At 48.2% G+C, this 13,025-nt stretch overlaps 1 protein-coding gene across 5 annotated transcripts in view; it reads left to right on the forward strand.

Moving 5' to 3' along the window:
- Positions 1–13,025, forward strand: part of ARHGAP35 (Rho GTPase activating protein 35) — a 113,989-nt gene that overhangs the window by 37,871 nt on the left and 63,093 nt on the right. For all 5 annotated transcript variants that reach the window (XM_065926370.1, XM_065926373.1, XM_065926374.1 and 2 more), the window contains one exon: positions 509–4,385. In XM_065926370.1, coding sequence (XP_065782442.1) covers positions 702–4,385 — 3,684 coding nt within the window. In that variant the 5' untranslated portion in view covers positions 509–701. The remainder of the gene's footprint in view (positions 1–508; positions 4,386–13,025) is intronic.

The raw sequence follows: 13,025 nt of genomic DNA on the forward strand, positions 1-13,025 counted from the left end.
CAGTATGAACCCAAGTTCCTATTTTTGCAGTGGATTGTAATTCATTTCTGTACTTAATCATTTAGGTGTCCAGAGTGTCCCAGATTTGACCAGTCGGTGCCCCTTCAGACCGGTTCCTGTGTCCTGGTGAGGTACCCTATCATCCTTTCAAGCACTTCCTTCCCTCCTTGTACAACAAGTTGTTACAGGCTCTTATTGTGCACTCCTCCCCTAGCCCTGGAGTCGGCCATCTCTCCGCGGAGCGTACAGGCCCTTGTTTTGGTCCTCAGCACATTGCTTCCTGAGGTGTCTCCCTCCAGTCGATGATGCCGTGTCTGTCTGAAGGCACACAGATGTCAGCCGCAGTTTACTTGCTCTTACAGTTTCACCTAGCTTAAGGATTGCTATATTTGATAATTACTATATTTATTTGTTGAAGAAGAAAATTGGGTTTTGCTTGTTTGGTGGTTAAAATTGGGTTCAAAATTATGATACTGATTGGTTTTCTTTTCTTCTCTCTCCCATCTAGGAAGAAATGTTGGCTATTTGGCGATGAAAAGTGGCAAAAACTGACCTCGTCCTGGTGTACAGACACTATGAGATCTGACACTTTTGCCTCGTGGGCAGCCAGCCCCCACTGATAATGTGGGGGAGACTTTGGGTCCACAGGAAGACACTAATCTGATCTTGGAAGTGGCGGATTGTGGCAGGATGTGTCGACGATGATGATGGCAAGAAAGCAAGATGTCCGCATTCCCACCTACAACATCAGCGTGGTGGGATTGTCTGGGACGGAGAAGGAGAAGGGCCAGTGTGGCATTGGGAAGTCTTGTTTGTGCAACCGCTTCGTGCGCCCGAGCGCGGACGAGTTTCATCTGGACCATACCTCCGTCCTTAGCACCAGTGACTTTGGTGGGCGAGTGGTCAATAATGACCACTTTCTCTACTGGGGAGAAGTCGGCCGTTCCCTGGAGGATTGTGTGGAATGTAAGATGCATGTTGTGGAGCAGACCGAATTCATTGATGATCAGACATTTCAACCTCATCGGAGCACGACCCTGCAGCCATATATCAAGAGAGCTGCTGCAACCAAGCTTGCATCAGCTGAAAAACTCATGTACTTTTGCACTGACCAGCTGGGGCTGGAGCAGGACTTTGAGCAGAAGCAAATGCCAGATGGAAAGCTGCTGATTGATGGTTTTCTTCTTGGCATTGATGTTAGCAGGGGCATGAATAGGAACTTTGATGACCAGCTCAAGTTCGTCTCTAATCTCTACAATCAGCTCGCAAAAACAAAAAAGCCCATTGTGGTTGTCCTGACGAAGTGTGATGAGGGTGTTGAGCGGTACATTAGAGATGCGCATACTTTTGCCTTAAGCAAAAAGAACCTCCAGGTTGTGGAAACCTCTGCCAGATCCAATGTAAATGTGGACTTAGCTTTCAGCACTTTAGTGCAGCTCATTGACAAGAGTCGGGGAAAGACAAAAATCATTCCGTACTTTGAAGCGCTCAAGCAGCAGAGCCAACAGATAGCCACAGCAAAAGACAAGTATGAGTGGCTGGTGAGCCGCATTGTGAAAAACCACAATGAGAACTGGTTGAGCGTCAGCCGAAAGATGCAGGCCTCTCCCGAGTACCAGGACTATGTCTACCTGGAAGGGACTCAGAAAGCCAAGAAGCTGTTTCTCCAGCACATCCATCGCCTCAAGCACGAGCACATTGAGCGCAGGAGGAAGCTGTACCTGGCAGCCCTGCCCTTGGCTTTTGAAGCTCTTATCCCCAACCTAGATGAAATAGACCACCTAAGCTGCATAAAAGCCAAAAAACTGCTGGAGACCAAGCCAGAATTCTTGAAGTGGTTTGTTGTGCTTGAGGAGACGCCGTGGGATGCCACCAGCCACATTGACAACATGGAGAATGAGCGGATTCCCTTCGACTTAATGGACACCGTCCCTGCAGAGCAGCTCTACGAGGCCCACTTAGAGAAGCTGCGGAACGAGAGGAAACGAGCTGAGATGAGAAGGGCGTTTAAAGAAAACCTGGAGACCTCTCCTTTCATCACTCCTGGCAAGCCTTGGGAAGAGGCCCGCAGTTTTATTATGAACGAAGATTTCTACCAGTGGCTAGAGGAATCTGTTTACATGGATATTTATGGAAAACACCAAAAGCAGATTATAGACAAAGCGAAGGAAGAGTTTCAGGAGCTGCTGCTGGAATACTCAGAGTTGTTTTATGAGCTGGAGCTGGATGCCAAGCCCAGCAAGGAGAAGATGGGTGTCATCCAGGATGTGCTTGGGGAGGAACAGCGGTTTAAAGCGTTGCAGAAGCTCCAGGCGGAGCGAGACGCCCTGATTCTAAAGCACATTCATTTCGTGTACCACCCAACCAAGGAGACGTGTCCTAGCTGCCCCGCCTGCGTGGATGCTAAGATTGAGCACTTGGTTAGTTCTCGGTTTATCCGACCATCTGACCGGAATCAGAAGAATTCACTCTCCGACCCCAACATTGATAGAATCAACCTGGTGATCTTGGGCAAGGATGGCCTTGCCCGGGAGTTGGCCAATGAGATTCGAGCTCTTTGTACAAATGATGACAAGTATGTAATAGACGGGAAAATGTATGAGCTCTCCCTGAGGCCAATAGAAGGGAACGTCAGGCTTCCCGTGAACTCTTTCCAGACTCCAACGTTTGAGCCCCATGGTTGTCTCTGCCTTTACAATTCAAAGGAGTCTCTGTCATATGTGGTAGAGAGTATAGAGAAGAGCAGGGAGTCCACACTTGGCCGGCGAGATAATCACCTAGCCCATCTCCCCCTGACCTTAATCTTGGTTAACAAAAGAGGAGACACCAGCGGAGAGACGCTGCACAGCCTAATACAGCAAGGTCAGCAGGTGGCCAGCAAGCTTCAGTGTGTCTTCCTCGACCCTGCTTCCGCTGGCATCGGCTACGGGCGCAACATCAACGAGAAGCAAATCAGTCAGGTTTTGAAAGGTCTCCTGGACTCCAAGCGTAACTTAAACCTGGTCAGTTCTACCGCCAGCATCAAAGACCTGGCTGACGTTGACCTGCGAATTGTCATGTGTCTGATGTGTGGGGATCCTTTTAGTGCAGACGACATACTCTTTCCTGTCCTTCAGTCTCAAACCTGTAAGTCTTCCCACTGTGGAAGCAACAACTCTGTTTTACTTGAACTCCCAATCGGACTACACAAGAAGCGCATTGAACTGTCTATTCTTTCATACCATTCCTCATTTAGCATCCGGAAGAGCCGATTGGTCCACGGGTACATTGTTTTTTACTCAGCCAAACGTAAGGCCTCCTTGGCGATGTTACGTGCCTTTCTCTGTGAAGTGCAGGATATTATCCCCATTCAGCTGGTTGCACTCACTGACGGCGCTATAGATGTCCTGGATAATGACTTAAGTCGGGAGCAGCTGACCGAGGGGGAGGAGATTGCTCAAGAAATTGACGGGAGATTCACGAGTATCCCCTGTAGCCAACCCCAGCATAAACTTGAGATCTTCCACCCCTTTTTTAAAGATGTGGTGGACAAAAAGAACATTATTGAGGCTACGCATATGTACGACAATGCTGCCGAGGCCTGCAGCACCACCGAAGAGGTGTTTAACTCCCCCCGGGCAGGCTCCCCGCTCTGCAACTCCAACCTGCAGGACTCCGAGGAGGACATCGAGACCCCGTCATACAGCATGTTTCGAGAAGACACACCACTGCCTTCTCTGTCCAAAGACCATTCCAAGCTCTCGATGGAACTGGAGGGAAATGATGGGCTGTCCTTCATCATGAGCAACTTTGAGAGTAAGCTGAACAACAAGGTGCCTCCCCCAGTCAAACCAAAGCCTCCTGTCCATTTTGAAATCACCAAGGGGGATCTGTCTTACTTAGACCAGGGCCACAGAGATGGACAGAGGAAGTCCGTCTCGTCGAGCACCTGGCTACCTCCAGATGGGTTCGACCCTTCTGATTATGCTGAACCCATGGATGCTGTGGTCAAGCCAAGGAATGAGGAAGAAAACATATACTCGGTGCCCCACGACAGCACACAGGGCAAGATCATCACCATCCGGAACATCAACAAAGCCCAGTCCAACGGCAGCGGGAATGGCTCCGACAGCGAAATGGACACCAGCTCCTTGGAGCGGGGCCGCAAGGTTTCCATCGTGAGCAAGCCAGTGCTGTACAGGACGAGATGCAGCCGGCTGGGGAGGTTTGCCAGTTACCGAACCAGCTTCAGCGTGGGCAGCGACGACGAGCTTGGGCCCATCCGAAAGAAAGAGGAGGATCAGGCATCCCAGGGCTATAAAGGAGACAACGCTGTCATTCCATACGAGACCGACGAAGACCCGAGGAGGAGGAATATTCTTCGCAGTCTAAGAAGAAACACTAAGGTAAGACACGACTTTAGAGCTCTAGGAGTGACTTGCACAGCGTCTTGGTGAGAGTTCATTGATGATGACAAAGATTTTCAAGGACAGCTTACCCTGGTTAAAAATCGCTGTGTGTGTTTCCTCCTTGACTTGCCTTAGAAAGTGAACAGTGTTGAAATGATACAAATGAACTTAGAAAGAGACAGACTTAGGGAAGGAACTTACAGTTGGAGAATAGAAGGGATATTCAGGGAGTTTGGGATCTATACATACACACAGCTGTATTTAAAATGGATCACCAACAAGGACTATGGTACAGTACATGGAACCCTGCTCAAGGTTATGTGGCAGCCTGGGGGGAAGGGGAGTCTGGGGGGAGAATGGACGCATGTATATGTATGGCTGAGTTTCTTCCTTGTTCACCTGAAACTGTCACAACATTGTTAATTGGCTATATCCTAATACAAAATAAAAAGTTGGGAGAAAGTAAGTAAACAGTGTCTCAGAAAGCTACTATTGGTAGCTCTCAAGTGGTAAGGACTTTTTGGAGAGATAACCTGAGAAGTCTTTGTCCAAAACAGTAGTTAGGTAATTACTGAAATGAGCAAATCACTCAATTACTGAAATGAGCTTGTCAGTATCCGGACAAGCAGCTAAACCGGTGATGACGTGCTTGGCCTTTCTTCAGTGAAACACAAGAATCCAGCGTCATAGTCCTTAGTCTTTGAGAAAGGAACATTTCATCCATACATCTCTTAAATACTCCTTCTCCCCCTTGATGATCTGTAAAGGTTGCTGCATTTTAGATAGGGGAAAATTGGATGATTATTTTATTTGCACACGTAAATTATTGAAAGGTCTCCAGGTACATAAATGAAAAATAATCTTGCCTCTGCAGGCTATAAACCTGTCCCATGTTTGTAAAACCACAGTGCCCTGCAGCTCTTTAAGTGAGTTGCTACTGCTTGCAGATTTGATTTAGGGACCACAGGTGGGGCGGAAAGGGGAAAAGTCAACTGTGTGTGTTAGGAATGTCGGGCCTGCCGTCAGATGTGGAGGAACAGCCCCCAGTGCAGCGGCAGGGGAAGTCTCTTTACCTTGTGTGGAATTGCATTGTAAAGGGCAGTGTGCTCTGTCCTTGTGGACTTAGACCTTGAGATCTAAAAGACATTTGCCAACTTTATTTTCCCCCCAGTTAGAGTAGTGGAAACACCCTTTATTTCTCAGAGGAGGCTGTGTCAGTGAGACGCCACAACAGAACTCTCACACGCAGGCCCTCCCCCAGCATTGTGTATGCAGGGGTCCCCCGCCTCCAGGCTGCCAGCTGGTACCTCCTGTCAGATCTGCGCGACATTAGGTTAGAAATAAAGTGCACCCTAATGTAATGTGCGTGAATCATCCAGAAACCATCCCCACCTCCTTCCCAGTCTGTGGAAAAATTATCTTCCACAAAATCTGTCCGGTGCCAGAAAGATTGGGGACCGCTGGTGTACAGGATGGTTTCTCTTCATTGAAAGCTTTTGCCCCTCTCCCTGCCGTGAAATGGCAGAGAACAAAGTCACTTATCTGAAAGTGTTTGAGGGAACTCTGGAAGAAAGGTTGTCCCAAACTTTGGTCATTGCAAGGTATCCCGAACCAGCGGGCCCTTGAGTCCAGGCGTTTTGAGAGCCGGCAGTTCTGATGTGGAGCACTCTCTGGAGGCCGGTCCTGCAGCCCACACTGGCTGGGAGGGCCCTTGGAGCTGGAGGCGCGTGGTGCCGTGGCCCTCACAGGGAAAGCCTGTTCACACCCCACCTGTCCCGGATGCCATGCAGCCTGCTCCCTGTCACCACTGGCCGGAGCCTCCAGAGTCCTCTGACCTGCGGAACATCAGAGAGGGCAGGGCGGCGTCTGGGTGTTCTCTTCCCCTCACGGTCTCAGCTGAGTGTTAGTAAATGGCGTGGGCATTCTTCTGTTTGCTCTCCCCGTGGTTTGGTTTTACGTTTGCCAACCTTCATCTGCCATCAGTATTTTGTTCTCTAAAAGCTAATAGTGGGCAGGCCAGTGGAAAGCAGTTCTTATTTCAGAAGCCAGAAAGTAGCCTGACCAGCCTGCCAGTGTTTCCCCAGAGCTCTCCTGTTTGATAATCCTGGAATCCAAACATTTTGAACGCTGTGACTTTCCTCTCCTCCTCCACCACTCCCAGTGAAGACTGTTGCCAACACAGCTTATCGAAATGCTGACAGTCTTCTAATCGTGGGGGTGTTTGCACACCTGGGAATTAGGAAGGTGGCATTATACCACACTGTGAATCAGAACTGTTTTTCTGACTTCTAGCTACATTTATAATACTGTTGAAAATAATGCTTGTAAAACACATCCCCAGACAAGCTGTGCACTGAAGAGTAGGCTCTGCAGGGAGCAGCTGGCTACGGGGACCTCTGAGATAGCCACCTCCGTGCTGGTCACGCGCATCTACTCACCTAGAACTGCCTCATGGGGTTGCTGGGTCAGCGTGCAAGGAGTGACCAGCTTCCCGTCCCTCCTGGTTATCTGGGCCCCACCTCTTCAAGTCATACAGAAACGATTACCTCTGGCCCCAGAGCAATAGCGTGCCAGAAGTCATTTAGGAGTATCCTTTGGAAAGAGTGAGTAAAAGGTGAAAATGTCTTTTCCTGCCTTGGAAAATGGTGCCTTAAAAGGAGCCTTGCTGCTTTGTCATCCTAATGCAGAGAGAAGCGGAGTCTTGATTCTGTTCCTGATTGGCGCAAACCTTCTATTAAAATCTGCTGCCGTTAAGGAATCAGACTGACACTTGTTCTACTGGAAAAGCAAGATCCCATGGGGCAGAGAGTGCCAAATCCCCTTACATGGGGGAATCTGGTCTCTGACTTTTATTGGCATGACAAAGCAGTACAGTATTTATTTGAAGTGAGGGGAGAGCCAGGTGGTAATGGGAAACAACACACTTAGTCCCTCCCGCGCGCCAGACACCACTGGGGAAACGGCGCAGATTGCTCTCACCCACGCCACAGCACCCAGGTGAGGCAGCGAGACGTGCGCAGCTTCTGAAAGTAGGTGGTCTGCCTTGGAGGGCGGGGGAGCGGGTCTGTGCTGGGGCAGAGCAGGCATCCTGTGCTGGGGCTGGTGAGAGTCGTGCAGTGTGGGGTGGTGGGGAGCTCGGGCTCTGGGAACTGGGGGCCTTAAGCCAAATGCCAGTTCCTCCAATTCCTCCTCGTCCTGGCTGGGCCTTTGGGCATGTGATTCACCTTCCACGGCCCTTCAGCAAGAGGAGCCAGTGCGGTAGCACTTGTCTCATAGGGTGTGAGAAAGGGAATAAGACTGTGCGTATAAAACACAGCGTGCTGCATGCTGGATGAGCATTCGTTGTTGTTACTATTTAACTGGACCTTGAAGAATGAGTAGAATTGAAGTGCTGTGAGGAAAGAAAGACTTGATGGTGAAAGTACGCATGTTGAATTCAAGGACAGGAGAACACTGGTCTGGTCTAGCTGGGAGCTTTAGGGACCCAACACTGTCCCTCCCTTTTCTGTAAGTTTTAACCCTGTATGTCACTCAGCTGCTTTCTCAGCCCTTACCTTAGCAACAAGCCTAACAACAGCCAAAAAAGCTATGCTCCGGGTACCTGTGTCATGTGGAGAAAGAAAAATTGCTCATGCCCTTGGCTGATATACTGGATTAGCTCTTTACTGTAGAACTGGAGTTGGAGTTCAGGGAATGGCTTTCGTTTCTAATAATGAAAGTGCAGACTGTGAAGCTCACTCTCATTCCAGGTCCTTTTCCCAGCTGAACCATTTAGCAACCCACCCTCATAGTGGGAGCCTTCCGCACTCAGCTGAATGAAATTGAAAATCTACGATTGCACATCAGTGGGGTCCATGAATAGACGCTTTGTCTGTAGAGAGTTGTCGTTGCACATGGTCTCTGTCTCCCAGCACCGTGCGTTTGCAAAGATGAGATCAGGAGCAGCAGGGTCTTATTTTAAAGCCAAAAAACAGGCTGGGGTGCCTTGGTCCACAAAATGTACTGTTTGGGCAAGCTCAAATTGCTGAATTCAGTGAGCTTGACCACGGATTTAAAGAGAAGACATCATTGGCTATTTACCCTTCTATCTGGTGTGCTCTTATTTTGTGTTTTAAAAAGAAAATAGACAAAACAGAATCATAAAGAAAATCTTTCAGTCACTCTAGCTACCACATGACAAGACAACCTATTGAAAAGCAAACCAATTCAATCACGCATTGTTTGGTCTATAAGGCACCAAGTAACCAGTTTGACAGTTTGTGTCCCCCCTGGTGAATTGGCTTATTTCATCGGATTCAGTGAATTGGCTGGTTGTTGTGGCTTTGTGTGGACACAGCTCTCATTTTGTGAGGCCTAGAACGGAGTTAAAGTTTCTAGTGTGAATAAAAACCAGCTGGGGAATTGGACTGCTCACCCGACCGGGCGGGCTGTTGCATTTTGACAGGCTGAATGGTGTGAAATATGAGCTCTTTGTAACCTACCCAGGAAAGACTCCCAGTGTGTGCTTCAGAAGAGGCTGGCCCTACTCTGAGCTCTCTAAGGCCAGATGAATACCTTGATCTTAAAAATGGTATTGGGATGCCGACTGGACCTTGGATGTTCTCATTCCTGAAAGAATTTTTTCTTTGAAAAGAAATACTCTTGCTCCATGGGCTTCGCAGATGCCGCTCGTGGTAAAAAACCTGCCTGCCAATGCATGAGACAGAAGCGATGTGGATTTGATCCCTGGGTCAGGAAGATGCCCTGGAGGAGGGCATGGCAACCCACTCCAGTATTCTTGCCTGGAGAATCCCATGGACAGAGGGGCCTGGCGGGCTCTAGTCCACAGGGTTGCAAAGAGTTGGACACGACAGAAGCGACTTAGCACACATGCAGTCTTGCTCCAAAGCGCATGTCCATCCGTTCTTTTAGGAAAGACACATTCAGCTCCATGCGTAGGCGTTCCCTAGCGCCTGTATGCCTGGCGTTGTGCTGAGTCTCATACATGTGCTAGTTGTGTTCCTCTAGTTTACCATAACAGAGAATGATAGACTTTTACCCGTATATTTACATGCATTTTGAACGTGGCCAGAGTGAAGGTATAGGGTGCTAAGGAATTGAATGGCAAGGAGTTTTACCCGCAACTGGAGTAGGCTGTCCGGTAAAGCTCCCTGAGGAAATGATATATGAAGCTGAGACTTTTTTTTTTTAAATACTAATTTATTTTTGGCTGTACTGGGTCTTGGTTGGCACATGCAGGGCTTTTTCTAGTTGCAGCAAGAGGGGGCTACTCTTCATTGCCGTGTGCGGGCTTCTCGTGGTGGTGGCTTCTCTTGTTGTGGAGCACGGGCTCTAGGTGCGTGGGCTCAGTAGCTGTGTTGCACAGGCTTGGCTCTGAGACATGTGGAATCTTCCCGGACCGGGGATCAAACCTGTGTCCCCTGCACTGGCAGGTAGATTCTTAACCACTGCAGCACCAGGGAAGTCCTAAAACTGAGATTTAAGGGGTAAAGCAGGCAAAAGTCAGTGAACATGGAGGCTTCTTGGGGTAGTTTTGAGGAAAAGGTGTGGAACTTGAAACTGAGAAAGCGTGGCATGTGCAGAGAGTGAGGGAGACCCAGGCAGAATAACAGAAGGCTGTGGATCCCTGTGAAAGGCTTTGCATATACTTTCCTACATTCGTTGGATACCTCCTGTGTGCCAGGTCCAGTGCCAGGCACTCTCGCATCCATTTTTTTCATCATCTGTTTCTCTTACCAGTCTTAAGGAAGTGATGTTTTAAAAAATCCCGGTGTTAGAGATGAGGACACTGAGACTCATTTAGTGCTCCTAAGTTAGTGTGGTTACTAAGCAGAGGAGTTGAGATTTGGGAACCCCAGTCTTCTGACTTCCATTTTCTGTGGGTCTTTAGAGTCCAGTCTCTGAGAAGGATGGTAATATTCAATAGCCAGGCACACACTTGGAGCACTCAGTCAACCAAGTCAACTTGTTCATTGCAGACAAAGGACTCTGGTTATTATCTAGAAACATCTATTTCCCCACACTACCCCCTAAGAAGAGCATGGTGGTTTGTTTCTAGCTTCAGTGTCTGCTTGAATAGAAGACAAAAAAGGCATGGAGGTGCTGAAATAGCAACTGGAACTTGGAGAAATTGTTTTGAACTGGTGTCACTTGGTTCTCAGTTTATTTTAAGCCCAAAGAACTGCTGTAGTTTGTTTTTGGTGACAAAAATAGGCTATCTTTAACTATCTGCTTTAGCTTAGCACACCTGTTCTTTTTTTTTTTTTTTTAAAAATGACAATAGGCAACCTATATCTATTTTTCAAAGAACAGAAAATTGCTCTGATCTTCACTGAGCCAACTTGTTCTCCTCTACCGCCTAGTGATACTGACATATCTTTATAGAAACTCAAGTTATTTCAGGTCGAGTCAGGGAATCACCTCTACTTCCATAGAGAAAGGCCTTCTGAATACTTTTTATCCAGTATTTGGAGGAGGCTAGCAGGTAAAAGCTGAGCCCCACAGCTCTGAGAAGTCCAGATTCAGTGAGTGGCGAATCGGTAATGAATGTTTGTGAACATTTCCTGAAACTAGTGGACCCTGCTCTCTGCTTAGCCTCCTGTTGCACTGGCCATTTAGCAGGGATTGACCCAGATTCGTGCCCATGTACCATAAGCAAAAAGCTATGGTCTCAGTTTGTCCTGGGGCCCTTATGTGACGTTGGGTGTAATTCATGGCGTGCCTTTCTTGCCTTTCCCATCTTGCGAGAGGGGAGGGTTCGGGCTGCTGGGAGACTTCGTGCTGCTCTGTGGTCCATCCCTAAAGGAAGATGCTCGAAGTGTGAAAGAGACAACGCTGAGCATCTGTGCTTTCATGATAGAGTTTGCCGGCAAGATCAGTTCCGTCCTTGGGTTTTCTGTTAAACTTGGGCTTAGATTTTTTTCAGAGCCAGAAGCAGGAGCAGCAGTCAGCCAAGAACACATTTGGGGCATGAGCGAGTAACTTACTAATTGAAGAGGTCCTTTGGAAGCTGTGTTGGAAATATGCGAGGATCACCACCAATCAGAAAGCTGTGATGTTGGATACGGAATGCAAGAGACCACTTTGGGAAAAACCTGGAGTAATGTAGTTGACGGAACCTCTGAGTTTTTCTAAGATTTCACCCACTTTGCAGTCACTTCAGGGTGGGCCACCGTGCAGCTTGGCAGACCGTATGGGCGATCCTCTGGGCTTTGCTTGTTGCATCGCTTTCACTCTCAAGAGGGAGAATGCTCCATTCAGAGGACACTGTCCCGGTTCCAGACTGTGCTCTGTATGACAGTCCTCCTCAAAAATAAAAGACACAGGCTGGGTTCTGTTTTTTATTTACTTTTTTAGGTAGGTTATCAAGCTTTTAGAAGGCTGTGCTAGGTGGTACAACTCCAGTGACCATATTTTCTGACCTTAAAATCTGGATAAATCATTTGATGTGGATAAGGGTATCTATGGAGACCAGGAGAAAATATTTGAAGTTGACAGTTTCGGATCATTACATAGTTGTTCCCATAGAAGATAGAATATTCTTTATCCAGAAGGGGTGGTTGAGCTCCCCATTGAAGCTATGGGAGACTGGTTTTCCTTTGTAATTCAGTTGGTATTTATCTGATGTCTAGATCCCCTTTGCTTGCTGTAGATACGTATCTTCTCTGATACCAATTAGATTGTAAATTCATCAAGGGTGAGAGAGGACTTTGGTCTTAGTGTTAGCTCTGCTGCCAGTCTGTTATGTGACGTTGGGTGTAATTCATTAAAAAGGAAAAACAGGGGCTTCCCTGGTGGCACAGTGGATAAGAATCTGCCTGCCAACACAGGGGACACGGGTGTGATACCTCGTCTGGGAAGATTCCACCCGCCTCGGAGCAACTAAAGCCGTGTGCCGCGGCTGCTGAGCCTGAGCTCTGGAGCCGGCGCTCTGCAGCACGAGAAGCCGCTGCAGTGAGAAGCTCGTGCACTGCAGCGGGGTAACCCCTGCGCCCCACAGCCAGAGAAGCCCACGTGCAGCAACGAAGACCCAGCACAGCCGAAAAGAAAATAAATAAGTTTTTTAAGGAAAATTGCCTAGATTCCTGCGTACTAGGAACTTAGCCCATAGGGAAACCAGTCCTGTGTGTATGGAGACGCCTGTTCCTTGTCCAGCACTCACAGAGTGACACAGGGAATTGATTACCTCATGTGTTTCTTGAAATGGAGTCTGTGATACAGTACTGTCAGTGTGAACAAGACCTTCTCAACCTCAGCTCCTCACATCCTAGGAAGAGCAGCACAATGTCAGAAGAAGAAGAAAGACATTCTCCCCACAGAGATTGTCCTCATCTCAGCTAACTGTGAATAACTGTGAAGAAACATTGGCCTTGTATTTTATTGGAAACGGTTTTTGTTCAAGTGTCAGCTGCGCATGGGGCTCTAGAACCCAGTCATCTTACAGACGGGTAGAAGGGCATCTCCTCTTGGCTTTTCCTTGCTGTTTGGCTGGCATTCTAATCTTTTTCTTGCCCTGTGAACTTGGAGGAGCTGTGGGGTGGGCTTACTGTCCCATAAGCAGGAGTTTCCCCTTTATGCTCTTGTTACAGAAAGGCCAAAAGGCCAATCTGCCTTGGGGCAGATTCCAATCACAATTTC

Source organism: Muntiacus reevesi, chromosome 2 (genome assembly GCF_963930625.1).
Source record: "Muntiacus reevesi chromosome 2, mMunRee1.1, whole genome shotgun sequence".
In the NCBI taxonomy this organism is placed as follows: domain Eukaryota; kingdom Metazoa; phylum Chordata; class Mammalia; order Artiodactyla; family Cervidae; genus Muntiacus; species Muntiacus reevesi.